The 27942-nt window shown below is 45.7% G+C and overlaps 2 protein-coding genes across 5 annotated transcripts; one reads left to right on the top strand and one right to left on the bottom strand.

Annotated features, from left to right (window-relative positions):
* Positions 1-15: 15 nt before the first annotated feature.
* On the top strand, positions 16-27942 carry CUNH12orf43 (chromosome unknown C12orf43 homolog). Of its 4 annotated transcripts, XR_009728037.1 has the most exons (8): positions 3408-3588; positions 4016-4067; positions 4840-4938; positions 5512-5663; positions 5975-6065; positions 6445-6822; positions 20999-23544; positions 26691-27942. XR_009728037.1 is itself a non-coding variant. In XM_061370614.1 (6 exons), the coding sequence occupies exons 1-6, from the start codon at positions 257-259 to the stop codon at positions 6797-6799; spliced, it is 774 nt and encodes a 257-aa protein (XP_061226598.1). In that variant the 5' UTR covers positions 16-256; the 3' UTR covers positions 6800-7176. The 4 variants fall into 4 exon arrangements, 3 of the variants coding, with proteins under 3 accessions (XP_061226598.1, XP_061226595.1, XP_061226597.1); XM_061370614.1 differs by lacking the exons at positions 3408-3588; positions 20999-23544; positions 26691-27942 and adding an exon at positions 16-281 and having other exon boundaries at positions 6445-7176; XM_061370611.1 differs by lacking the exons at positions 20999-23544; positions 26691-27942 and having other exon boundaries at positions 6445-7598.
* On the bottom strand, positions 8836-25494 carry HNF1A (HNF1 homeobox A). The gene is made up of 10 exons (XM_061370610.1): positions 24758-25494; positions 17617-17816; positions 16099-16285; positions 15545-15783; positions 14592-14749; positions 12649-12850; positions 11157-11348; positions 10767-10888; positions 10323-10464; positions 8836-9745 (listed from the first exon to the last, which is right to left on the bottom strand). Exons 1-10 carry the CDS (start codon positions 25081-25083, stop codon positions 9618-9620), a joined length of 1896 nt encoding a protein of 631 aa, XP_061226594.1. The 5' UTR covers positions 25084-25494; the 3' UTR covers positions 8836-9617.

The following is a 27942-nucleotide window of genomic DNA, read 5'->3' as shown; positions in this document are numbered from 1 at the left end:
AACCGCGATGCTCGGTCCCCGCCACCGTAACCCCCGCTTGCTGTGTTCTATTGCAGTTTTGTTCTGCTCAGCGTGAGGTGGTGCGGGGGCCGTGTCCGAACGGCTGCCTCTGAGAGACGCAGGAGCTTCGTATTGCCAACGACAAGGGCTCGACCCAAGCAGGGAAGGAAGGAGAGAAGGCAGCAGCTTTGAGGGAAACGAATTGTTCAAATGTGTGTGCAGAGCGCTAGGATCTGAACAGAGGAGCATTCCCAGGATGGGAACAGAGAGCTCGATCCAAGGTATTTACACAGCTGTCAGAAACCACAGATAGGGAGAGGGGCAAAAGGGAGGGAGAGGAGAGGACTTGGTGTCTGCAGGAGTGGGTCAGAGCTGAGAGAGGTGACCAAGAAGGCACCTCTTGGACACCAAGGCAGAAGCCAGCAGAAAATTGCTTGTTGTTTTACACAGTGGAGACTTGGTGTATCCTAAACCAAGGTCTCCCACTAGATGTGAGCCTTACAAGTGAAAAGCTAAGCAGTAGAGAGAGGTTAGTGCCTATCAGAAAGAGACCAAGGTCTGAGGCCTGTCTGCTCACAGGTGGCCTGAGACTCCAGAGTTCTAGTGTGAAGGTTGAATGTGTGCCAGGAAATGATAAACAATGTAAAACCAGCTACTCTGAGCCTTCATACTGCTTTCAGAAGCACATGGGCTTGGCAGAACCCATCTCAAAGGGGTCATCCAGCAGCCCAGCAGCCCAGCAGCCCAGATCCAACATGCCATCCATGTTGATGTATCACACTGGCAAATTTGTACCTGGGGTGAAGATGAAGATAGTATCTGAGAAGAGAAGGGTGTGTGGAGCCATCATAGCAGCCTTCCAGTATCTGGAGGGGGCCTATAAGGATGCTGAGGAGGGACCCTTCGTTAGGGACTGTAGTGACAGGACAAGGGGTGATGGGTTCAAACTGAAACAGGGGAAGTTTAGATTGGATGTAAGGAAGAAATTCTTTACTGTTAGGGTGGTGAGGCACTGGAATGGGTCACCCAGGGAGGCTGTGAATGCTCCATCCCTGGCAGTGTTTAAGACCAGGTTGGACAGAGCCTTGGGTGCCATGGTTTAGTGTGAGGTCTCCCTGCACATGGCAGGGTGTCTGGAACTGGATGATCTTAAGGTCCTTTGCAACCCAAACCATTCTGTGATTCTATGATTATGGTATAACGTTAGGACACATGGTGTAAAGGTGTCCTACCTGCACAGGCAGTGTATTTGCTCTCTGGTTTTGCCCCAAGGCAGTAAAGCAGCACAGTTTGGCACAGCTTCAGCATGCAAACAGAAATTTGACATCTCAGTGTAGTATCCGATAAATCAGAAATTAACAAGGCCCCAGAGGTACAAGTGGTATCCTCCAGGTGCTGATTAAAACCAAGATGAGCTTGTGAAATTTGGACTGGCTTGGACTAGTGACCAGATATGTTTGGAGTCAAAAGAATTTCAGTATATAAAGTAAAAAAAAAGTTGATTTTTGGTATTATAATGGAGCAAGAAATGCTCAGAACACTATTGTCTGGGTGTCATAGGATAACTAAAGCAATCTGAAAAGAGACACAGTTACTGCCATGACAACATCACCAGGGAATATTGGCACTGCCCAGTGACAATTGTAATATTTATTTCTTCATTGTAGGTGGTAGCCTATAACTGCTTAGAGTTAAAAAACCTGGTGCCCTGGTTGCCAGTTCATTCTCACGGTGTGCATGAGGATAAATCACTTTGATTTATTCACTTTCTCATCATCTAAGTCATACGACTGTCAAACATAATGTTGATATTTATGGTACACACGACCCCTCTCCTAAAATTCTTAATTACAGAAGTCATACATATATCAGGAATCCAAGTCCTTGATCCTCTTACCAGTATTTTTCCCATCAATACTCCTGGATTTACTTGTATCTTTAATCCAATGGTATCTTAATTCAGGAATAAATTACATCTGGGAAAACCCTTGGAATTTCTACGATAGAGTTCCTATCTGGCCTTTTGCCTTTGTTCAGCAAGAACCATTTCCAAGAGCTTCTGCTCTGTTTTCAGTACCAAACCAGAAAGGTGGGAGACCATACAGCTATTTCTGGTAGGTAACATGCATTCATCTGCTCCTTTCTGGATCCCGTTTCTGGGAGCTGCCATACTTCAGAGCAGGCCCACACTGAACTTTGCCTGATCTGCTCGAGTAGAACAAGCTTTGAAGCATCTGGTGCTTGACATCTGTGAAGGCAAATAGTCAAACTGAAACATGGTCACAGTCTGCTGCAGAAATCCCCGTGCCTCTGACAGCCAGTTAGAAGGAGGTGGCTGGAGGAGTCAAGCCAAGATGCAAGATCCACCAGGCAAGCTGGGTAAGAGCGCTGAAGAGAGTATCCTCCATGCAGCCTTCAGGATTAAAACATCTAATGCCTTTTTGGATTGAATAATGCCAATTTGTTATCCTTGGAACTTGTCATTCCAAGTGTACGTATGAAGCAGTTGCAAAAGGCACAGGCAGAGGAGATGCATGTTTTCTTTCCCCTGGCAGAGGTGAGGGAATTTGATGCCTCTTGTTTAATACATTTTACATATTTAATGAATCTTGTGCATCTACTGTATTTTCTTACTTGCTACAGCCGATGGGTCCCATCCTGTCTTATGCTTAGAAGACCTGTGTGCTGTCCCTGACATCAGAATGTCAGTTTGAGGGCTGACAGTATTTCTGGAACAGTGAAATCTCAGAGATGTCACTAAAAGCACTGAGAATTTTATTACAGTTGCTCATCTTTCTACATCCTCAGTCTTTAACGCCAAGCCTTCTCTGTTTCTCTGCGCACACAAAAGCAGTACAGGCTTTCTAGTGTCACTGGTGTGTATTTCACTGTCTGTGTGTGAGCTGTTACAGCTGACAAACATGAAGCTGTTCTCCCGTGCGGCACACATAGAAGAAGGCTGCTCAGCACCGGGTGGTTATGTCAAGGAGCCGCGGCTGCTTGCAGCACTTCCACATCGCCCGCACCGCTCTTCCCAGTAGCACAAGCCTAGAGAACGGGCAATGGGAAACAGCGGCCGGGCCGCCCGGGTCTCCTCGCCGTGCTGGGGTTTCTCAGCACCGTCTGCCCCGGGGCTGGCACAAACACTGAGCGTCAATCCTGCTTTGTCACGGAATCCCACGCTCCTGCGGGCGACACCCAGCTGCTGGCGCTGCCTTCCATTCCCAGGTTCCTGGGGGTCTGGGAAGGCCTGGCCTGCAGCCCACAGAGCTGTCCTGTGAGCGCAGCCTTCCCGCGGCCTGCCTTACAAACAAGTGCACAAGCCGCTCCCCCCGGCGCCGCAGACATCTTGTCGGAGGCTGCCCCGATGGACTACAGCCCCCAGCGTGCCCCGCGGCCAGACTACGGCACCCAGCGTGCTCCGCGGCCCTCGCGTCTTCAAGATGGCGGCGCCCAGGGGTGGTTCAGGCCTGGATACGGATTCGGACTCGGACAGCAGCGGCGAGGCGGCGGCGCGGTTCCGAGAGGCCGCCTGGGACTGCGCTGCGCAGGCGGCGGCGTCGTCGGTGCGGGCGGAGCCGCGCGGTGGTGAGGGTTGGAGGCCAGGGGAGCTCTGGTGTCCTGCGCTCCTTTCTTTCTCCCCCCGCCAGGGCCGGCCCCTCCGCAGCTCCTCCTGCCCCCGGGGTTGTCCCGGGGGAACAGTGGTCAAGCGGGGCACCTCTGCTGCGGTACCGAAACCGCCAGCGCACAAGGGAGCTGAGAGGGGTCCTCAAAAGGGCGTCCTGCCCGGCCGGGGGGTGCGCGGTCTCCTGCCGGGGCAGAGCCCCAGCCTCTTCCCGGGAAGATGTCTGCTACGGCGTGGCCGCTGGGGAGTTTCCTTTTCCATCGTAACTGATTTACCACAATGTTTTACCGGCATGATTTCTGTGCTGTAAAGTCACATGTGTCAGAAAGGGGTTTAAAGAGCTCTTGGCCCCTGGTGTTGTAAATCTGCCTTTACTTCTTCCTTTGCCAGGTGATTTTAAAAGGCATCGGTTACAGCAACAGCCTGCTCAGCCTAGCCTAAGGTATTTTTACTCCTGCTTTCAGGCTTATGCTTCACTGCAGAAAATGTTAATCTGTGTTGTATTTGTGCTTCTTACAGTTACCAGCTTGGGATACTTAGTGCTGTTTCGGGAATTAGTCCAACCAGAATCTGAAATTATGCTTGAATCTACTAGTTGTTAATAGCAGGGGAACATAGAACTGCTGTCAGTTACAGCATTGGTTCCAGCTGTCAGAAATCTCCCAGCTCTGCAAGTGTCACATGGAGGAATTAGAACAGTTACAGATGCAAAAAATGCTTTGCTTTGAGAAACATTGCACTTGCAAAGGCAAACACTCATCAGTGGGAAAGTAGCTGCTGAACTAGGAGCCTTGGAGCGGAGGTGCTGCTGTCCTGTCTAAGTCTGCAGCACTTCTGTAAGCTCAGTTTCAAAGGCTGTCAGCCAGGCAGCTTAACAAAACCCAGGAGAGAGTTCGTAGTTGTATGAATTATGGCAACATACACAGGAACTGCATGCAAGAGAAAGGGATGTCCTGATATGATTTGCTTTTGTTGGCTCTTTCAATGAGAAAAGTCATCCAACTGTGATAGAGATGGGTAAATAATGTTTAGCTCTCTTGGAAACTGAACTGTTACTACTGAGCTACTTCCCATCTTTCTTAGCAGTCTCCTCTATTACATATGAATTAATTACTAGGGGGTAGGAAATTTTCCATCCCTTATCTCCTGTTTGGGTGAGAGCACCAGATGTTCTTTGCCTTGAAAGAGATAATCATTATTCTTACTTTAAACAGGCATGAGTTGAACGGTCATGAAGAGGATGGAAATGAGCTACAGACAACACCAGAGTTCAGAGCACATGTAGCAAAGAAACTGGGAGCAATGCTAGACAGGTACTGGCATGTGACACTGAGTGACCGTGACCTGTGGGCCAACTACGCTGATGGTTTTGTGTGCTAAACCCAGGAAATTAAAGATCTGAGTGCAGCCTGGATATTGAGGAGAAACTCTCTTTTCTTCTTAATTCTTGGATTTAATGCAGATTTCCAATAATCTGTGCACTAACCTGGCCCATGTGCTGTGCCCCCCGGTAGAAGACTCCCACTGCCTGTCTCTGTTTGCCTCTGCAGTGAGTGTGTTATAGGGAGGAAAAGGCAGAATTTGGGTGCCTTAGCGTTTGCATCATGTAAAGGCTGATGTGAGAATCTTCAATTTATTCTTGTGACCTAAATCAATCCCGCAGTCAGGGTTGTGCTGCCACTGTCTTTATTGTGTCAGCATGGGCCTGGAGAACTAGAATTCCTAGTGTTTAATGTTGGCTTTACAAACACTGCTCTTAAGTCATTCCTGTGGCATGTGTTGCTCAGGAGAGAAGGAATGATCTGCCCTGAAAGCAGGGAGGTGGGTCAGCTGTCAGCTTCACTTCCTAATTAAAAAGTAAGATGCTGTGTAACATCTCCCTGTAGGCCTGTTTCCTGGAAATACCCAACTTTAGCTCAGTTTGCACAGATCTGTCCAAGGCCTGACTGGGGTTTTCTGTTTAGTTTCATCACTGTCCTGAAGGACTCATCAGGACCCGCACAAACGTCTGGGCAACAGTCAGACTCTGCAGATGATGGTGAGTTTAGTCACAGCCATTGTGGCTGTTTTGTGACCTTGTTAGTTAAATAAGTGAGACAGATCCTGTCCATTGGTGGTTGTACACACGTCTGCCTAATAAGCATTTGCAATAGAAGAATTCCTGTTTATGTTTGTGTTACTTTGAAGCTCTGATCTCTGTGCCCTATGTCCTCCCAGATAGTCCCAAATAATTGCTGTCAAATGCTATAGCATTACAATAGCAGCAGTGAGGCTTCCCAGGGAGATTGCTGATGATTCCTTTCACTTCTGTTTTATGTCATGGCTGAAATTCCCCTTTACATATTCTAGGGTTTCGCCTCTTCTCCTCCTCTGTCCCAGGAGACTGTGGGAAATCAGAGCCTTGCCCTGCAGCAAGGAGGAGGCAGCCATCTAGCTCCAGGTGAGGTGATGTCAGCTCCTTTGCTCCTGAAGCACAATTGCAGCCCACATTTCAGGGGCAGCTGGGACTCTCACAAGGGAATAAGAAGCTGAAGAGCTTGAGAAGTGTGTATTTGACCCCTCAATTTGACTAGGGCAGATTCTTTTTGTTTGTTTTTTTTAGTGCTGGGGAACTAGAATTGTTTGTGGGGCATGTCCTTTCCCCTCCTAGTATGTGTAAAGAACATGTCAGCCTTCAAACTGGTTCAATGATAACTGTAGTTAATGGAGTCCCAGAGCCACTGCGTGTTTATCAGGTGTTCTCAGATTATTCTGTCTGCTTTGGTTGAATTCAAGGCAAAAGTTTAATGTAACTTCCTTTCATTTTGCTGCCTTTCCAGTGAGATGGACAGTGACCAAGAGTGGCAAAGGTACCAAGAGGCTGCTGTGTCAGCCACAGACATCATGAAGCAAAGTGCTTTTCCTGCACTGTGCCAGGATTCCAGCCAGGATCAGAGTCGGGGTTATGTAGAGCACAGCCAGAAAAAAAAGAAGAAGAAGAAGAAAATGAAAATTAGGGGAGAGAACAATATTCAGGAGACATTAATAGAGCCAGCAGAGTGTGATGAGATCTGCAGAGATTTGCCACAGTTGATGTGTGCAAATGGACAGCATGAGAGACAGGACTGCAGTCACCCAGAGAACTTGGTGTTGCCAGGAGCTGTGAAGAAGAAAAAGAAGAGAAAAAAAGAATGAGGCTTTTCCTCTGGAAGCGGCAGGTGAATGTGATGGATGAAGGATGCTGGGAAAAACCCCTGACAGCAAGAGTTGCTGCAGATGAGGGAAAATAAATTGGCAAAGGTTCTGTTCTAAAAGTTCAGTGGCCTGAGAGTCTGGTTGAGTAACCTCCTATGTGGTTGGTATCCCTTGGAGAAGGGAATATTGTCCTCTTTGCACAGCAGCTGCTGCTTATGCAGAACTAGTGTAAAAGGATTCGGTACTGTGCACAGACTTGTGTGACAGAGAGCTATAATCATAGCTGCATCCCTCCTGGTGTGTTCCTTCACATTACGAAATCAAACCTTGTGTCCTGGAGAAATCAAATGATGAATTGAATTTGGTTTACATGGCAACAGGTGATCAACTCCTTTTTCTCTTTGCCTCCTCCTAGATGTCTGCTAAGAATAGCTCCAGCCTGTGGGAGACTCATTTATCAAAACCATTCTGTCACATATCTGGGCCCCCTTATTTTTGTTCCTGTGATCATCATAACAATCTGTTGAAACCTGCCACGTCACTAATCCTTCTGTAATCTGCACCTCTCCAGGCTGCCCTGCCTATGAGCAGAGCGTGCAGTGAACTTATTTCACCTATAGAAGTAGTTCTGTTCCGGTTGTGTCTGTTGAAATGTCTTTTCATTTATAGTTTTTTTCATGGCATTTTTTGTTATTAAATTCTAATACATTATTACTTAATTTGGCAGGTTTTGTACAATAGTGGCTTTCTTGCTGTATTCAGATGGCTCCCCTAGTGGAGATAAAGTTGACTGAAGCTGCCTCTGTAGTTGCTTGGTGATCAGTGCTATGAAAATGCTATAGGAAGGACTTAAGCCTAAGTTAAAAGTCACTGTGTTTCAGTCTGTATTTTAGCTGATTATGACTTCTGTGTGTCTGAAATACAGTGGAGTTTGGTGGTGTTCAGGAAACAACCTGCTATTGGATAAATACGTTTCTGCTTTTTAAGATTGTTGGGTTTCAGTATCTAACTTGCTGGCCCTATTCAGGAGATCAGAAAGCCAGATTAGAGAAATTGAAATAGAAGTTGCTCTTTCAGCATAGGAAAACCCAAGATGTTTTCTTTCCTACTGTAAGATTCTTCCTGTTTCTTTACTCAAGAAAACACAGTTGGCATCCAAAAATGGCAAAGCTAAGTAGAAAATTGGCTTGTAATCTAACTGAATGTGCCAGCAGAAGTCACTTGCCTTATGGGCAGTTAAAACATCAGTATACTGAAGCTACCACCTGGGTTTTCAATGCATAGTGGTCTAAACATTGCCTTTTGACTTGCTTTATGATGATTATTTTTAAGCTAACTGGAAGTTTTGTGTATTTGCAACTGATGCACGTGGGAGACTAGGAAACGATATTCTAGGATGAAATTTGTCATCCTGTAGTTACTGAAAGGAGTCTGTGATGGCTGGTGATATCTAGAAGAGGTTCTTATCAATAATAACTGTAATGGACAGCTGCAATGTTGAGATTTCCAGGTATGATACCTGAAGAGTTCACTGCTGGGCTGCTTCTTTGCAAATTCTCTTAACCTTTTAAGAGTCTTGAGCCCATTCTGGTCGTGAGGGGTTTCATCCATTTTAGAGTTGAAACTCTGGTTTGGTCACAAAGACAAAAACACTAATTGAGGTTTTTGTTCATGTCTGGCTAGTCACGTGTGAGTGATGTGAACACTGAGAGTAAATAGAGAAGAATAATTAGAAGAGGAATAATACAAGTAGATCCATAGGGCTAAAAACCTTGACTTAGTGCGAGTAAGACTCTTAAACCCCATGGTAATTATTTGCATATCAAGAACTACAGAATATAGCCTACAGAGAACTAAGAATGTGCTGTGTTCTTTAAAGTGAAGCTGACCTCTCTGTAGAGAACAACTGAAGGAATCAGTGCTCTTTGTGGAGCATTTGGACATGAATGCAGTGTCAGGAACCGGTGGAGGATGCCACCCTCTGCTCATTCAGCAAGACACACGAGAGCCCATATGGGTAATGCAAAGAACTGGAATCTCCTTGCTGCTGTTAAACTTTAATTTCTGCATTTAAAACAAAGCAGAGCTATATCAAAAATAACCAAGCCATTTCCACTAGGATAGCATGATTTTAGAGCAGGTCATTTTTAACTGAGAATGTTTGGTATTTCTGTAGTTACTTAAAGGATTTGTAGCTTGTACTCAGTGATCCAATACTGACAGGTTTGTGCCAAGCCCTTCCTGAACCTGTTTTGTGATGATTTTCATTGCAATGTCAGGAACCAGGTTCTCTCACTCTTGCCTCCAAGATACTATTATTTCTCGTAGTTCCCATTGGTACTCTCTTAGAGCATCCCTTCTTTGGCAGCTCAGCTTTGCTCTTTCCTGCATGGCTTAAGCTGATCTTGGCATATTTGTACAGATCCAGCTTGATGGAGGCTGAGCACAGTGAAAGTCCTATCCATGTTCTGGCATTTTTGCCATATTGCATTCAGATCCCTGTTTTGAATCCTTCTGGGGCAGGATGTCTGGTCATTTTAGGTTGGCTGTTGGGGTTTGGGTTTGCTTGGTTTTCTGGGAGGCAGTGGATTTTAGTGCCAGCATCATCTTTCCATGGCTTCTGTCTTGAGCCCGAGACATCTTCTCTTATGGAGGCAGCTGAATAAGTGATTTGTATGAGGCAGTAGGGGCTGGAGGTCAGCTGGGTGCAACAGCCTTTCCTTCCCGTGGAAGGCAGCGATGACAGTGATGGCAAACACAGTTGGAGCTGGACCTGACAGGCTGGTCATGGCAGTCACCCTTGAGCTAGCTGTCATGATTACTGAGTGGAGGATGCCATCTGTGTGGAGATGAAGGTCTCGATGACATTGTGAGTAGATGGCAGCAGCTGACTGTGGCTGTTGGTGGAGTCAGAGCTTTGGTACAGCACCAGGCTGCTGGAGGACACTGTCAAAGGCACAGGGAGAAGTTAAGTTCAGATTCTCACTGCATTCCCCTTATGCATGCACACTCACGTTTCCAGCATGACTGAACTCTCCTGTCATAGGGACATAACTCCTTCTCTTTTGTGTACTGTTATGTACCTAGCTCCAGTCCACAGCTAGCCTGAAAATACTAAGGGCAACAGCCTTCAGGGAGCTCGGTTTTGAGGGTTGTAGATAATGGTTCATATCCTAGTTCTTCTAGAACTGGGAGGCTCCAGCTGGAGTCTCTTTATGAGGGATTCGTGGGCTTTTCAGCCCTAAAAAACTGCCCACAAGACTGGATATTCATGGACACTGATTTTGTCAATATATTTGAGGTTAGCTTCCTCTCTAGATTTTGAAGAAGGGTCCCGTTTCCACTCTGGCCTTACACAGACTGCGCTCTTTTCCTTGTACCAGCATTCACACACCCCCAAGACACCGTTAGAGCCCTCTAAGAGAATCATGAGCCCCAGTTACCTTTTTCTACCTGGATTTTTACAGTGTTGGCAAAAGAAACTAGGCAATACGTGGGTTAAGACAGTGGCAGCTGCTCTTACCAGCAGGGCTTGAGGTGAGGCGAGGGCCTGGCTGAAGGTGCTGGATGGTTGTGTCTTGGTTCTGTAAATGTATTGTTGGAGCCTGTGACACTGGTGTGTGCATTCCAGACTCTGTGTGGGTCTCCGACTCAGGTGTGAATGCCTAGAGAAAAGGAAGGTAAGTGCCCAGTTTCTACATGTGTTCTAACAAGCAGGAGAGGAGAGTGAGCAGGTGCTGTTTCCAAGGAGATTAAATCCTCCTTGGTGATGCAGTGAAGGGCTTACTCTAATGCCTCCAGTATCACTGCTGGTACCAGCAAGATGAGGAGATAAAAAAGATTATCCCACTGGGATCACATAGACCACACACCCAAAACATCTCTAAACAAGCAAGGAGCTACCTGCAGACTGGTACAGTTCTAAGGTGGGAGAGCAAAGGCATAGGCATGTGCTAAAGGCCGTTACCTGTTTGGTTGGCGTCAGGTTAGTCAGGGCGCTGAGATTGGCTGTATCTGTTATCACCATGGTTTGTGGCAAGAGGCCTGTATGTGTGTACTGGGCCACTTCAGACTTGGGGCCGTAGAGAGCTGTGCATGAAAGAAAACAAGATCATGTGGATGCTGGAGTTTTTCATGAGGCTAGTTTGGCCGAGTTGTTCTCCTTATCCATGTGGACCTGCTCTTTTGTCTCCGAAACAGAGGGAGTGGAGGGACAGGGAAAGGAATGCAGTAGAAAAATGTCACAATTAGAGCAACAATAATAGAAAAGTAGAGTGCTGCAAGCCCAAGGACCCAGCAAATGCTCCAGAACAGAGAATTGTGTTGCTTGCTTGAGCAGATGAACTCGCATTCTTACCGTGAGGGTTCTGTATCTGGGCCATGGTAGCCATGAAGGGGCTCTGGTTGATGTGGCTCTGGACTTGCTGCATGAGGGGCTGCTGGTAGGATGGGTGCAGCTGCTGGGAGAACTGGACGGGCTGCAGGGTAGTGAGGCTGCTCCCCATGCTGTTTATTACAGGTACACTCTGGGGCTGGGTTGAGGCCAAGCCTGAAAAACAAGGACTGATGACAATAGCATCACACACTGGGAGGAGTGTGTCAAGGGAGGGTAATCTGAAGCAGTCATTGTGGCAGGCCTATTGTCCCAGGATGATTTCAGATCCTGCTTTTCAGGTGTTCTGTTTGTTACCTATGATTGAGAACAGATTTCATGCATCTGAAAACAAAGTGGGAGTGTGCAAAATGTACAGTGCAGACAGGTACGATAAAACCACCTCTGATTTCCAGTGTTTGTTCCTGTATACATCCTTGTGTACCAGTATAGGTCACTTTTACCAGTTTAATGATAACCTGATAGGGAGTTCCACTGGGGCTACCTCGCTCAGAAGTAAACTGATAGCATCCTCTCAATGTCCAGTTCATTTTATTCTCTTAATGAAGCTGTTGGCAACAGAGAACACTATGCTGTAGCTGTCCTGGTGCATGGAATGGAGTTTAAATTCACTTTATTTGGTCTGCCCAATTACAGAATTTGGACCATTGAGAAAGGTAGAAGGTTTCACACATTACTGCTTATTTCCCACAACTGTCCAGACTCTGTTTCTGTAAATCAGCAAATCCCTCTAGCACTGAGACGTTTCCACCCTGTGGGCATCTCCAGTTTTTCCTTTCTTGCACAGAATTAGAATCTATATCATAATTTTGGGTATAAATGAGAAAGCGGACATTTGTTCACAGCTGCCACCTGGAAGCACAGAAGGCCTCTTTCTTCCTGGGAAGAAAGTATAAGAGGAGAGTATACATTTTATTTGGCTTTATCTAATGAGATGTGCTTTGGCAGTAGACTTGTCTTGGAAGGAAAAGAAATCTCCTACAGGTCCAGAGAAGCTGTCATAGTGAAAAACAGAATTAAAAAGATAAGAGTAATTAATGCTGTGTATTCCAAAGGCATGCACTGCTCTTTGCAGGAAGTACGACAAGATGCTTTGTCTTTCAAGCATGATGAACATGCTTCAATTCTCATAGTTCTAAGGAAGTGTTACATTTATATTTGGGAAGATGCAGAACAGCAAAACAGAACATTGACATAGGAATAAATTGCAAAAGTCCCACATGGGTTTGTGTGTGACTTAATTCTAACATGAATAAGGAACATCTGTCCCTTAATTCCATTGGTACTTGCAAGTAGTGCTGCTGAAGAGCCTTAGTGTTTGTGACAATTACCCAAGGTGTGCATCAGTGCCAGCTTAGTGGCTTTGTCTCTGAAAATGAGGCAGGTAATTCTATAAATTACAGGTAGTTCTTTATTTGAACCCTGATAAGCAGAGGCATTGCAGAACACTACTCACCTATCACCAGGGTTGAGGCACCTGTGTTGGTGAATGCTGGTGCTAGGGATGAGGTCTCGCCAGCTCCAATTGCCATAACACCTGGCAGTGATGCCATGATCAGGTTCTGAGTTTGCTGGCTCAGAGGATGTGGATTTTGCTCTAGGCTGTGCAGGGCAGTCAGGGTGCTGACAGGAGGGAGAGTTCCTCCGGGAGCTGAGACCTGTGTGAAAGGGGAACCATGGAAATGCCATCAGCAGCAGGCTGGGTCCCAAAGCTGGGGTAAACGTCCTTCTCCCACTGCCTGCCTGCCCTGAATTAGAAAGACTTCACATTTGCTTGTGTGCAGTTTCCCTGTACTCACCAGTTAACTAGCAAAGGTCAGCTGACGGAATACTAAGAGTAGGTCCTTGATGGTTTAGTTCTTTCACAGTTAAGAATGGGAAGGGTTTTACAAACAAGAACTAGATTTGTCCCTCTGCATGCTCTATAGGGTACATTTATCCTCTGTTTTATAACTGAGGGTAGAGGATGATGCTCAAACGAAAAGGCTCAGGTAATTTTCCATGGTAACTTGTCATTCTGTGCAGAGTTCAGCACAAAATCCAGGAGTTCTTTTCTTGTTCACCTTTTCCTCTGAGAAATGCCTGTAATTTTCCTTTCACACAACAAGGGTTTCAGTGGGCAGGGAGCTTCCAGATTGAGATCTGAAAGGAGTTGCTGAAAAGTTTCCTTGGACTTTTTTGGCATGCAGGAAGTTCTTCAGGCCACATTACCTGGCAGCTCCCTGCTGTCAGAGAGGAAGAGTACCTGTTAGATACAACAGGACTGTTCTGTGCTTGTGTGTTTTGCTGATTCCATCTGTCCTTGAGTACTCACTGAGGGATTTAACTTGACTGTTTTCTCAGCCTCCAAAATGAACCATATAACCTGTGTCTGTGCTTTAATAGGATTTTGAGTTTGCAAGGCCTTTGAGAGACCTGTAGTTGTAGTTCTGTGGAAGAGCAGAAACCATTCTGATAACTTGGTTGATAGAGAAAGGTCAGTGCTTCATTTTACACTTTTTTATACTTTTTTTCTCCTCTCAGATAAAAAGCTTTAAGAAATCTTTAGTAAGAGTGAGGACCAACAGATTAAACAGTGGAACAAGTCACCTTGATACCAATGTTGGAAGACAGCTGTAGAAGATTTTCAGCATCTCATGAAAGACTTTACTTTTGTTGTCTTCAGGAAGAGACCAGAAAGCCGCCAAAGTGAGTGACTGATAAGACTTAAATCACATTAATTTATAGTGAACTTAACTTTACCTCAGGCCAGTATGCAGTGATGCTGACTTCTACCCTTTCCCTGTAAGCAAGGGAATGTGTGCAAACTGAAAATGTTCACTCCTGTAGATTCTAGTGCTTCATTGCTAATTATGTGGGAAAAGGTGTAGTCAAATCTCAAAAGGAAACTTGCTGTGGGAAGACAGATTGCTACAGTCTAGATATCCAGTACATGTGCTGTGTACAAGCTGTTTGACTTAATCTTTGCAGGTAAGTACAAGTTTTGGTTTTGTTAATTCCATTGGTGTTTGATCAACTATCTTGAGATGTGTAGAGTTCAAATGAGAGTTGGAGATGAGAATCTCACTGGGGAAAGGAGAACAAGGTCTCCTGGGAAGAAGGAAATTGCGTCCTACCTTGAGCTCTGTTTTTTCAGAACAGACTTCTGATTGATCATAAGGAAATGGCTATACTTGTCCTGTGCTCTAATGCCTGCCCTCACCAGCAGTCTAGAGGGCACCTGCATCTCAGGCCTGCTAGTCTTACATGGTCAGTGCAAAGTGGCTATGTGATATTCTCTATATAAAGGTGGTTTTAAGAGTATTCTAGGAAAAACTAATTCTGAATATTCCATATTGTGACCACAGGCAGAGGACCTTAGGTCCTCCAGTCAACAGAACTTAAGTATACATCACTTACCAGCTTAGTGTCTGTGCTCAGTAGGTTCTGGCTGGGCTCCAGTCCAGGGGGAGAAACCTGATGAAGGATGGTTTGGGTGGTCACCATGGAGCTGTTGGCATGGTGGTTGCTGCTGGAGGACTCTGCCTCACTGGCTGGCTGCTGGTTGTACCTCACTCCTGCATCACAACAGGAAGGAAAGTGGTTGTCACGAATGAGAAACTGAGAAACATTGGCAAGTGCTAAATTCAATTTCCTTTGCAGGCTTTTGTCTTTAGATGCTTGAGGCAGAGACAAGGCGGGTTATTACCAGGGAACCAGGAGATCAGGCATTCTTACCTCCATCCGCTGGCTTTTCTCTGTAATTTGGCACAACTGCTTCCTCAAACACTGACTTTAAGGTATGGCTGTGTGTGGTGCAGGGAACAAGCAGGGTTAGCTAGAAAACACCCTTCTGGATGCGGGCATAGGGAGGAGAGCCTCAGTGAGATACCTCTTCCCAGAGTGAGAGCAATTACCAGCTCTGACCTAAGAAGCTGAAAAAGCTCTGATGATTTTGGATGGAGAACAGTTTTTTCTGATGCCTGAGAACTCAGTCACAGTCTGATGGTGCTTTCTATATATGGGAAAGAATAAGGGGTCCACACATGAGTGAAAGAATACAGAGCTGACTTGAGACTGCAGCAGTGGATGACCCCTTGAAAAGGGATTACTGCCTGCCAGGTCAGAGTGCCCGATGGCACAGAGTAAGTGAGGAGATTTGGTTGAGTTCTGTTACTGAACTTTGTCACCCTTGCTAATCTAGCTTCTCTCCTCACTCAGAGACATGATCTCTCTGTCACCAGTGCTCTTCCCTTGTAGCAAGTCTGCTTTTTCTATCTGTAGATTCAACTCCTAAAAGGATGGACTTGGGAGATAGTTCTGGTGACTTGAGTTCACCCATTCCTCTTTCACATCTTTTGGTTGTTTCTTACCGTGAACCTTGCTGGGTGAGAGAGCTGCTGGTGGCTGGAGGGAGGAAGAGTTGTGAGGAGTTAGAGGGGGTGCAGAGGTGGGCTGTGGTCCACTGAAGGTGTCCATGGCCAGCTTGTGCCGGAAAGCCTCCTCCTTCCTGCGGTTGGCAAACCAGTTGTAAACTCTGACCTCTGTTACCAGGTTTGAGCCCAGTCCCTGGGCCTGAGAAGGGGAAACACCTCTCTGAATACACTCTGCTCTGTTGGGGAAAAGCACAAGAAGAGCCTTGCTGAGCCAGGCTTAGTCAGAGAGACAGAGTAAGTGTACAGCACCGAAGTGGCTGTGATCTGGCACTCTGTGTGGAAGGAGCCTGCCAGGTATAGCAACACAATGAGGCATTACTGGTCCTTTGTGAACAGTGAATGCTCAGCTGTAGCATTTCATTCAGATGTGGCTGGTGTCAGTGGTGAAATCCATGGCTGTACCATTAGCCTGCCTCTCATAGGCATTAGCAAATGCTAAGATGAGAGAGGGCCTGCTGTGCCTCTCCTCAAAGCCAGACACCCATCTTTACCTGTTGCATTCTTCCACCAGTGCCTCTCTCTCTTCTTTGCTGGGGTTTTTCTGCCTCTCGTAGGCTTGGAACAGGATCTGTTGTGAAGCAGGACCCCACTTAAAGCGATTTCTTCTTCCCTTCTTGGTGGGCAGGTCATCTCCCATGGGCTCCTCTGTCAGGATACCCTGCCCAGCGTGTGTGAATTCTGCAGGCACAAAGGGACAAGGGAATTTGCTTTCTGGAAGTGTTTCCAATAGTTCCATCTATTTGGGTACCTGTCAGGCCCAATGAAGCTTACCCTTGAAAAACATCTCATTCAAGACGGAGGGTTAAATTGAAATGGGGTGGAAATAAAGTTCCATAATCTGCTAAAACTGTTAAGATGTTCCTAGCAGGCCGTTTACCCATCTTTTCTCTTGCATGCATTGCATTTCTGCTCACACCTTGGAGTAGTGAAGGCAAATGCAGCTGAGTTTAGAGTAGGCATAGTCTTAGAATTGTTTAGGTTGGCAAAGACCTTTAAGATTGAGCCCAGTCATTAACCCAGCACTACTAAGTCCACCACTAAACCATGTCCCTAAGTGCCACATCTACATGTCCTTTTCTCCAGGCTAAACAACCCCAGTTCTCTCAGCCAGTCTTCATAAGAGGACTTCTCTAGGCCTTTCACCAGCTTTGCTGCCCTTCTTTGGACATGCTCCAGCAGCTCAACTTCCTTGTAGTAAGGGACCCAAAACACAGTATTGGAGGTGCAGCATCACCCTGGCCCTGCTGGACACACTTGTTTCTGATACAAACCAGGATGCTGTTTGGCCTTCTTGGCCACCTGGGCACAAGCTGGCTCACATTCAGATGGCTGTTGACCAATACCCCCAGGTCCTTTTCCTCCTGGCAGCTTTCCAGCCACTTTTCCCCAACTCCATGTAGTGTTGCATTGGGTTGTTGTGACCCATGACTGTAGTCCTGCTTCCAAAACCATCCAAAAGCCAAATGTCTCAAGTTTATTTGCAACCCACCACTACAAAATTAGGAAAGACACATTCCAGGCAGGCTCATGAATATAGAAATGCATGCTGCATGGATGGGTCTCAGTGGGTGCCTGTAAGGAGGGGCTTAGAAGGCATGAGGTGGATTTTCACTGTGAATATAGCAGCCTGCTGCTTTCTGCAGCTAGAGCAACTGTTGCTGTAGCTGAAATTGCAGAAGCTTAGTTCTTGGGCAGAAATTCTCTCTTGTTTGTCCACTGCACTGCTTTAGTCTGAGGATGGGTGTAGAACTCTAATGGCAAATGGAGAATATTAGTTTGCTTCTCTTTAGCCAAATGGTGGCTGGGGTGGGTGATTGCAGGCTGCTTCAGGAGGGAGTGGTTATGGTTCACCCCACCACTGAACACTGACCTAGGAGTCTCTAATCTTCCTGCTAAAAGTGGCTTTTCTTTCCAGTTTTCCTTGACAAAAATAGGGAGTAAGGATTAGCAAGGGAAAGCCAGAGGCCTTTAAGAAGCTGAGACAGGAGAGCAGTTGTTGCCATACTTACGCTGAGCCACCTCTCGCTGCTTGCGGACGTACCAGGTGTAGAGGGCTGCCCTTTTTTGGGTCTTCATGGGAGTGCCCTTGTTGAGGTGTTGTGAGAGGTGAGACTGGTTCAGACCGGTAGTGTCCACCACCTCACGCTGAGGGATGTTGTGCTGCTGGAGGTAGGATTTCACCATCTTTGCTACGTGCCAGGGATCCTCTCTGGAAGGAGCAGAAAACAGTTCTCAGGAGAGAGAGATCAAAGACCTGCACTTGGCAAACCTGGCTTCCAAGGAAGTGCAGTTACCTCCTGAGATGCACCTTGCATGGCAGTCATCACCAGTGCGTTTGGTGAGGCCAGAGTGCAAGTGTAAGTGGCTGTGCAATGGAAAGCTGTTCTTCAGTGGGATGCTTTGTGCAGTTTTGACTCTGCATTCAGGGTAAAAACTGCATGGTATTAGAGATGAAGTGCAAAAGAGGTAGCACTAGCTTCCTGTAAACTGTCTCTGTAGGTACTTGGATCTCCCCTTAGAAGGGAGCTCTTTGCTTATCAAGGAAATTTCCCAGTACACGACCACAGTATGTGCTGTCTGTGCTCATTTGTATGTGGGCTCTTGGGCTGTTCTGTCTAGGTAGTTGTCATCTGTAAATGACAGAAAGTGCTGAGGAGTGACATGGGCACTGAACGGAGCTCTCTGCTGGTAAGTAATGTGAATATAAAGCACTTCTGCTGCTAGTGAGAAATGGTACGAGGAGGGAAGTGATGTTGCATTTCAGTATTCAGTTGGATGTTTGTTGAGTACAGATCTCTTTTCCAGAATTGACCACAGTCTTCCATTTCCCTACAGGACTTTTCCGCTCTATCCCTCTTTCTTTAAAGCACAGGTGCTTTAAAGTACAGCTAAAGGCAGGTGTACTTAATTTTCCAAGACAGATTCATTGTGATACTAGGCTGAACCCAGCTCATGGCCTGATTCTGATCCAGGTTGGGTTGCCTTGCAGTGATTCAGGAAAAGAAAACAGGTTCTCATTATACTGTGATGTGACAGCCATGTATGCACATGTACACATCAAGCCATCCAGGATTATGTTCTTGCACATCTGTTACGTTACTCAAATACACTGATTCACATCTAGAACCACTCATAGCTTATAAATACAATAAAGAACAACAGGCAAACCATTAATTCCTACAACTGCCGCCCTCCTTTGAGGTAGCAGCTTAGGGAGTAGACCTGTTTGAGACCTGCTCACAAAACTTGAGGAGCTAATCTGATTTGGGATTTCACAGCAAATGTGAATCTCTGCCCTTTAGGATCTCTGATTAGAGTATCCATGAAGGTTCCTAAGGAATACAGAGAAAACATGACTGTGACTTTATTTGTGTGTATTGATTTTGCCAGAGCTGAAAATCACAGTAAAACTAAAGATGTGAAACCCGCCAGTCTGGATCTAAGCAGTGCAGGAGCCTCTCTACCTAAAAGCCTCTGGTTCACTTTTAACAAAGAGCATCCTAATGTGCTTTCTGTGTGAAATGCCTGGTGGAAGTGGTTTGCATGCTGGAGGAATACACATGTCCAACGCCAGCACCAAAGCAGCAACGGGGCAAAAGAAGATACTTAGGATTGTGCAGAAACTGTCACAAGAACACAGGTCTGAGCAACAAGCACCAACTGTACAGGCAACGGCTGTACTGCTCATTGCTTTGTTGACTCAGGAGGTTAGCGGAGGCTGCAAAGTGATAAGGAGGACAAAGTCCACACCTGTTCTCTCAGTACAAACACCCTTATCTCTGTTCCCCTGCTGCTGTCTCCCAGTGGCTGGATAGTCCAAGGAGCAAGCTCTGCTGCAGTTAAAGTGTGACAGAAACGGTGTCAGTTACAGCCTTCTGAAGAACCTACTTGCTTAAAATAGGAACATTTGTTCCTTTTTTATGGTGGGATGCTTGTTATAGAGGCTTCTATGTTCTAGCTTCTTCCCTTAACCATCTTTGTCTTTCAAAAACTTCAAATTAGCTGAACTTACAAAAGCTTATCTTTCCTAGCTGTGATGGTGTTCTTTTTTTCTTCTCCTGCTGTCCAAACCAAGGACCAATCTCCCCACTTTGTATTTGTGACAGCCGAGCCAGCACCTGCATCCTGAATTCATTACACAAGTCCCTATACAAAGGAGAAAAGGCTCTGATTTGGAATCTCCGGTCTCTTAGATTCTGGCTCAGATGGGAAGAGGAAGGACTGTGTTGCCACTGATGGAAACCTCTGTTTCATGTTGATTTCCTTCCTGCACCCCAATCATGAGTTACTTTCATCTCCCCTGTTGAGATCCTCACTTCTTTGTGGCAGGAAGTATTTATGAGTCTGTTCTGACAATGGTTAAAGCCCTGTGTTTTTTCTGTCTTCTTTTGAGACAAAGCAGGGAGCTTTGTGAGGCAAAACAGTGCAGGGGGACCTTAGTACAGTGTGATTTCGTAAGACAGTTGTACAGCATCCTAGCTACTCTGTACATAGTCAAAGCACAGGCTACAGTATCAATGTAGCAATTCCTTTAGGCCCAAGGCTACATCACAGCACAAGTGATGGCAGCTGGTCAGCTGAACCCTTGCCTGAACTATTGCTCACATGCCTAGTTCCACCTGCAGAGCTTTCACCATTGACTAAGACATCACAAGTTGAAACCTTCGCTGTTTCACTGGTGGTGAGACTGTGACTGGCTGTCAGAGGGCAGGATTTCACCCTAAACCTGGTTTCCCTGTGTGTAGTTGCACTGACATCTCAGTTGGTTCAGTGAGTCAGAACTGCGGAAGTGGGTCTGCCTTGCTCAAACTCTATCTCCAAGGCAGTTCTCTACCTGCTGGCTTCCTTTTCCCCCCACATGCAAGCTGCCTCCCCACTCCTTTCTTGTTCTCCAAGGTCTAATACCTGTCTCCAAATTCTTGTCACAGTTAGTTTTAAACTCTTCCTAAATCTTGCTCTCCTGCTGTCAGTTGCCTATTGCCATCTGAGTGTAACCCCTCTCCCTGGCTCATCTCAACCACAGGGGCCTGGGTCCTCTTTCCAGACCAGCTTCCCATTTTCTTAGTTCTGAGGTCACTTTTTAAGGGCGTTTTCACCTCCCTTTTGTTACCTGAACAATAAGTAACCCAGGTAGTTAGTTATAAACTCAAAGGGAACAAGAGGCTGGTTGATAATTTATAGCAACATCTCAAATTTAAATGGAAAGTAAATATCAAGTTGTTAGCATTAAAGAAAACCCATTCCAGAGGGCTGGAGATGTAACATTCAGGGGACCTTCTCCCTCCTTCACTCTTCCCGACTTTTCTCTTTTTCCTTTGTTCCTTTCTTTTCCCTCTTCTTCCCCATTCTCTCTGTTTCTCCTTTTCTTCTTCCCTGTTCTCACATTCTCAGGCAAGAGAAACCTTCATTTCCCTGAGGTGGGTTCTGAATTGCTGCTTTGGACCAGACCTTGCTTAAGCAGAGGTTCAGAGAAGTACTCAGGACCATCCTCTGGCCCTTTCGTGTGGAGCCTGCTAGACAACCCTCACTGATGGCAGTGCAGAGCCTGGAGCGGGGCTAGGCAGAGAGCAGGCAAGGTAAGACCATCCCATCAGGGTTCTTTTCTATTGAACTTGGCCTGGTTTGCCTCATCTTGCTTTATATGTGGAAATGAAAGGGGTGTGGCAGCTTCATCTCCAGATTCCCCAACTAGAGCCATTCTAAGGGCAGGAAAAGACCGAACCTTTATCATTTTATCTTTTGTTTTCTTTTTTCCCCTCATGGAATATGTGCTTTTATCCCTGCCTCCAGGGGAAGTCTGTTGCTTATCTCAATTTCTCTCTTTCCTCATGGAATTTCACCCCTTGCCCTACAGGTGGATTGCTGCTCTACCTCCCTCCGTTTGCTGTACCTGTGATAGTGTGATCCGTCCCTTCCCCCAAGGTAGCCTCTCTCTGGGAATATCAGGGGATTACTCCACACAGCTCTATCTCCCTACTGAGTTAGTTATTCTTTATCATAGCTGCAATTTGTTCTCTGTGTGGAGTAATAGGGAAAGAATGTTTTTATTCAAACTGTAAACCTATGGATGATCAGCAAGACAGATTGAAGGACAGCAAGAGATGTTGGGAATTCCTCACTAGAGAAACCTTTGTCTGGACTACCTTTGGCATTGTTTTGTTCTGTAGGGACAAACTCTAATCAATCCCCACAGGTTCATACCATCATGGGGATGTATCTTCTCTACATCCTGTTTTACACAGCTTTGACCAGTGCTTTCCAAACTGTGGTTTCAGCCGTAATAGTCCTGCAAGGACGTACTTGGTCTCTTGGTGTTGCCATTTTTTTCCTTCCCAGCTCCTGGAAAGCCTGTCAATGGACACTTTCCTAATTCTACCTTATAGGCAATGGCTGCAGTTACCACAAAGACTTTCTTGTATCACTAATAGCTGCCCACAAGTCAATCTCTGAGTTAAAATGTGGTCTACAGCATTAGGTCAGGAATTGTTAATAACGCCAAGAGGCTTCTGCCTGAGGGTAGAAGTGCTTCTATCTGGTTTCTGGTTTGGAATCCTAGTGTAGATGCTGAAATAACTTCTAAGCATTGAATATTTACTGGGAATCTCCGTGCATGGAGATTCTCGCCTGCCAGTTCTTTTATCTGTAAACTGTTCTGCCTGCCTTACAATGCTTACAGTACTGTTCTAAGGACATTACCTCTAGGCATCTCTAATGGAAAGGTTTGGTCTTAAGAAACAAACAAAGTTTATTAGTAGGTAACAACTGCTTGCAAGTTATTGAACCCTGATAGTGGATCAGACACTTTGAATAGGCTCTCAGACATGCAGCTGCTCTGTTTTAATATTTGAGTAGGAATTTTAATCCTGTCAATACAGACTTCCTACTGTTCTCATTTTACCTTGACTAATTTTGATCTGTTACAATCCTCCATAAGTATATTCATATTTTTTTGCTGAAACTGAGGCCTCTGGTCCCTTCATACTGTCCCCAACTGCAGAAGCGAGTTGCTCTATCCTGTGATAGAGGGGACTGAGGAAAGACAACTCTGATGTTTCAGTCTAAAGCTTTGCAAGTAAGACCCAGTATAAGGCTTTGGAGATCCTTGTTCTTGCCCAGTCCTCTCTGTGCTATCTTAGGGTTTTAGAGAGGTCATAGAATCATTCTGTACCTCAGTTCCCATTTGTAAAATGGGAATGCTGCTCAAGTGACTGTATGGAGAGAGGTGTGAGACTGTTCATCGGAAAGCATTACTATCACAGGTTTGCAAGAGAGGTGAGACTGTTGTGGTGAGGCTGGTAGTAAGCACAGGAAAGACTGGCTGCAAGCTCCTAAAAAGGCAGGGAGGATCAGAAACCAGGATTCATGCTGGTGAGGGTGGCAGGAAGGAATTCCCTTCATCTGCATATCTGTTCTTAGATCACAGCAGATGGCACTTTAATCCTGCTTCACCCATTCATTACAAAGCGAGGTGCTGCTCTTCACCTTCCATGGCTTCCTTAGTGGAGAGATACCTGATAAACCATCAGAAGTTAATGATCAAAAAGCTTATCAGGGTCTTTTCATCTATAAATTTATAAGACAAAAGAGAAATAATAAAGCCATTGGATAATTAGTAACTAGCCAGGGCCCGCCCGGTGCCACTGGGCTCAAACTACCCCAAGACCTGTACGCAGACTCAGGAAGATGAGAAGGAGACAAGGATGAGAGGAAGAAAAAGAGGGTAAGGGAGAGAGAGAATTAGCCAAGAAAAAACAAAATGGGGGGAATAGAAGCAGAGATAAAAGTGAAGAGAGAAAGGAAACATGTAAAAAGAATGGAAAAGTCATAAAGAAAACAGAGGAGCCTAAAAGATGTGACACAGCTGTGAGTGGGAAGAGATGAGACACGTATTGGGCCAGAAAGAAGATGGAGATTTTGGGAATGTTTTCCCCACCCAGGTAAGAGCTGATCCAGTGGATTTTCCTCTCTTGGGTACTACAGCAGAGTCATCAACCCCCAGGCTGCCAGGGTGCTTTCTTCTCCTAAGTGCTTACAGTGAAAGCTAACTCTTCATGCTGTTTATACAGCTCTGGCCTTTTGTGGTGGGGTTTGATGTTTGCTTCTTGTTGTTACATTTTCTGTTAACTTCCTTTGCACGTGCAAGGGAGTGGTCAGAAAGCCTGAGAAACTCTCTAGATGGATTTGGGTTTAGTGCAGATTCTAAGTGCAGGATGTTACTGCGTGGTGGTGCCTTCAGCTCATCACATCAAAGTACCCACAAAACAAACGGGCAAGGATCTGGTTCTGTTATGATAGATGGGTTGGATGGACCTGATCCTTGCTTGGACAAACCTCTTAGATCACCCATAGGAACTGGATCTTAGCAAGAATCCCAAATGGGAATCCTAGTGAATGTTTTTCTGAGTCTGTTGTGAGGCTTATTGGTTCAGGCTTATTGTGTTTTGATCTCAGAAATGCTCAGATGCAAAGGAAAATTTGCATGGCAGTAAAACCTGTCATTGTTGCTGTGGATGTACTTTGTAGTTGTGACAGGCTGTGGATGGCAGAAGCAGAGTGTTCTGCTCGGGTTTTAACCTCTGCATGTATTTGGTGTGTGCTCTTTCTACAAGACAAATCCCCACTGAAGTCAGGAGAGCTTTGCACTCACTTGAATGACAAGAACAGGTTCTCTTGGTTTGTCTTTGGCCAATAATCTATTGCAAAAACTAGTGAAATGAACAGTATTCATTTCATTAAGTAGAGCAGGAAAACATCACAACTTGACTTTACTGTACAGACTCAGGCAAATACAGCTCCAGTTAAGAGTGACCTTTCCTGATGGAATCCTCTTTAAGATATAAATCCTAAAACCTATCATTCAGTCAGAGAGATTCAAGTTATTCAAGCCTCAGACTGTTCTGAAGCCTGATGATATAAGCACATCAAATACGCATTCAGGCTCCTTTCATGCATTTAAAGTGAGATGAAAGGAAAGTTTGAGTATTTATAAAGAATGTGGGGGTGTTGTGAGTCCCAGCAGGGATGAAGACTGCCTCCATGCAACTAGATCAACTGTGAATACAAGGGACATTGAGCGCAAGGGGAAAGGAAAAGAGATTCAGAGGGAGAGTGTAAGAAAGCGGCAAAGAGGAGCAGCAAATCTGTCCTTACTGTAATAGTCTTTCCACCACAGCCTTCTGGTGAGCAGCCTCCTCGGGGCTCAAGTTTTCCAGCTCCTTCATTATTGGAGGGGTAAATTCCTCCCCATCATCAGAGGTTTCATCTTCCGATAACCTGGACTCCCCCATTCCATTGGGGATGTCGGGACAGGGTTCCCCTTTCTCTGTCTGGAGGGCATTGATAGCGCGCTGACTTTCACTCTGGAGCGCATAGGGTTCCACTTCGCTCAGCGCCTTGATGAGGGTCTCCTTGGTTAGTCCCGACTCCAGCAGCGCTCCCAGCAGCTCCACTTGAAGATGACTCAGCTTCGAGACCATGGTCTTCAGGCTGGTGTCCCTTGGATTTGGATTTCGGGTTATCCTGCTTCCAGCTTCCCTACACCATGTTCCCGGCGTGACGTGCCTGACTGTCAGGAGAGTGGGCAAGGCGCAGCCTCCCGCCTCTACACCCCCCAAAAACCCCCAAAATACAAAATGGAGCCACTTCAGACCCCCCACGACTGTCCTGAGCCAGTGCTGATAAAGGGACCCTTGGCTATCTGTTTACATTGGAGCAATGTAAATTCTCCAAGGTTCATATTTATCTGTGTACTTAGCAAGTTACTGAACTTTGGACTTCAGCACTGCCGCAGCAGTTCACAAAGTACAGAGGGAGAGAGAAAGGGGGAGGGGGAAAGGGAGGGAAATAGAAGAGAGAAGGAGAGGAAAATGAAGGGATGGAAGGTTGGCAGCATGGAAAAGTAAGATACAGAAAGAAAAGGAGGAAAATGAGGGTGGAGAAATGTGTCTTATTGTGGGCCCATTAGTTTTAGGGAAGGAAGGAGGTGGTGTACCCAAAAGGAAAATGTGCTTTTGGCTGCGCGTGGTTCAAGTGAAGGTGCTGCCCTTGGAAGGTAGTAGAGCCCACTCAAAGCTCTAGCAAGGGTGAGGATCAGCCAGTCTCAGCCCCTGCCAAAGGCTTTGGGCTGAGAGAAAGCCACACTGGCAGCTTCATTGGCCTTTGTGCGTCCCCCCAGCACAGAAGTGTGACCACTGCGTCTATGTGAATATTCCCAAGACTCAGGGGATGTTGCAGAGCTCCAGGTGAATCCTGTGGCAGCACATCAAGTGTTAAATGACTTTTTCACTTCTGGCTTTGGCTTGCTGAGTATCTTGATATGCAAATACAAGTACCTCGATTATAACTTGCTGTGTTTATTGTTCAGTTGATGATCAGAAGCAGTGTACCCACATAATTTGGGGGATTACAGGACTTGCCCCACTGAGCTTATGATTCAAGCATCTGATAAGGAATAGTGTTGGTTTATGCTGAAAGTCCCTGACCTGCTTCTTCTGAGGAGTGCTCTGGCCAGGCTTGTGGTTCCCATTTATTATCTACCTCCATCCCTTCCTGATACCAGCCCTGCTCTAAGGTTCTGCTCCCACCTTTGGTTTGCTAGCTCAGCTGGAACTGTTTAGGGCAGTTCTTGGGGAGTCCTTGTGACTAAACCGTCTTTTCTGAATTTTCTTTGTCTGAAAATATATGAACGAGTTTATCCATTTTGAGTGGCTACTTTAGAGAATAACTTGATGTGCACATGTGGACTGGACACACAAGCATCCCATGCAAATGATTTCTGTTCTTTTAAAGCTGTTGACTCAGTAAAGGTTTCCTATCCCTCTCAGTACACACCCATGAGCCTAAGCTAAGAGCAGTAGGACTGTCCCCGGAGTGGGTAATGTCTCCAGACAATGCTGCAGAATGACCTTGGCCCCTGTTTTCCCTTTGTGGGCACCACTAGCTGTGCTCCAGGCTCCTGTGACAACATGCTAAGTCAGCAGCTGGGGGACAAAGCTTTTCTGCAGACTGGACCCCTTCCTCCCTCCAGGCACAGCAAGCTGGCCCCTCCATCCAGGCTGTTGTTAACTGTTAGCTTTCATTTCAGATGGCAGCCGAGTACCAGCTCACCTCCCTACAGTGAGTTCAAAAAGGCTTGGGTGGATCCAGAAGACTTTGTGTGGCTAAAAAGAGCATTTTTGGAGTCCATGTAAAAACGTTTAATGTAAGAAGTTTTCATGTGAACATTCATTGAGCTTCTAAAGATGGTTTTTAGTATGTAAAGAATGGTGAGGGTTTTTTTGGCATTCCTGTCAATATTTTGATTTCGTTTCCATGCATTTTATTTTTTTATTACAGTTTTTCTCATCTCTCCACCCAGGTAGACACACCAATATTACTGGCTGATAACACTAATTGTCAGTTGTAATTACACTTTCCAACCGTGACACAGAGTTTCTGTATGGTATGTCCTTATAATTCAAGGACTCTGCAAACAGAACAGATAGTGGGGCTCCTGCAATATGTGACGGAGGAGATTCTGTCATACTGTGTTGTTTATTTCTGCCTGTCTTTGACATGCTCATTTCTTTTACCTAAACTATGATGGAAAATATTACCATTGCTGTTGTTCAAATGATTGTCAAATCTGTGTTCTGTAAGAATATATAATATAGCTGGGGGATGCTTGAGGGGATGTGGACACAAACCATTAAGTTTAGACAAAGAACAGTGATATTTGCCAATGGGAACTGTAAAGAGAAGAAAACATAGCAACAAATGATCTATCTGTATTATGTGGTTTCAAAGATTCCTTATGCTCCCAGAAGTCCTGATGCTGGTGCTTCTGTTTGCCTTGAAGACCTTCAGCTGTGGAGGCTTTTAGAACAGCCTATCTTGAAACCAGTGAAGTCTGAAGTCTATCAAACCAGAAATGAACATCTGTTTGTATGTTAGGACCTCACTGAACATTACAACTGGATGCCATGTGGAAAATCCTCAGCTGAATATGTAAGCCTTTCAAATACTGAGGAGGAGGTAAATAAATGTTCTCTATCAGTTTGTCCTGAAGGGCTTTCTGGTCTATTAGAATTGTCCATTTTAAACTGGAGGAGCCTGGACAATTAACAAAACAAGCAAACTTCCATGCTTCCATCTTTACCTTCACTGTAACCTGCCAGACTGTGCTAGTGGATAATTCAGCACTCCAGTTAAGTATTTCAGATTCTTCAGTGCAGGAAAAACAATGAGCTTTTCAGTGTTTCTTAAATGTTGCAAGTTGCTAGTGGTCAGACTGAAGGAGATTCCTGTTGTGAATTAGCCAGCACCCCTACTTTATACCCTGGCACTAAGGATTATAC

This window comes from Neopsephotus bourkii, unplaced genomic scaffold, assembly GCF_033783945.1.
Source record: "Neopsephotus bourkii isolate Nb327-2 ecotype Australia unplaced genomic scaffold, CSIRO-AGI_Nbou_v1 NB_1542, whole genome shotgun sequence".
Taxonomy (NCBI): Eukaryota; Metazoa; Chordata; class Aves; order Psittaciformes; family Psittacidae; genus Neopsephotus; species Neopsephotus bourkii.
The sequence above is the reverse complement of the archived record's forward strand: the minus strand, read 5'-3'. Positions and strand labels throughout refer to the sequence as shown.

Bases quoted from the DNA above. Each gene is read 5' to 3' on its own strand.
- CUNH12orf43 (XM_061370611.1), top strand. From the start codon at position 3,444: ATGGCGGCGCCCAGGGGTGGTTCAGGCCTGGATACGGATTCGGACTCG. The intron at 4,068-4,839 runs GTATTTTTACTC...TACTTTAAACAG, and splicing joins CCTGCTCAGCCTAGCCTAAG to GCATGAGTTGAACGGTCATG. The intron at 5,664-5,974 runs GTGAGTTTAGTC...TACATATTCTAG, and splicing joins GTCAGACTCTGCAGATGATG to GGTTTCGCCTCTTCTCCTCC.
- HNF1A (XM_061370610.1), bottom strand. From the start codon at position 25,083: ATGGTCTCGAAGCTGAGTCATCTTCAAGTGGAGCTGCTGGGAGCGCTG. The intron at 16,286-17,616 runs GTAAGTATGGCA...TTGTGCCTGCAG, and splicing joins GCAGCGAGAGGTGGCTCAGC to AATTCACACACGCTGGGCAG. The intron at 14,750-15,544 runs GTAAGAAACAAC...GTTGTGATGCAG, and splicing joins CTCACCCAGCAAGGTTCACG to GAGTGAGGTACAACCAGCAG.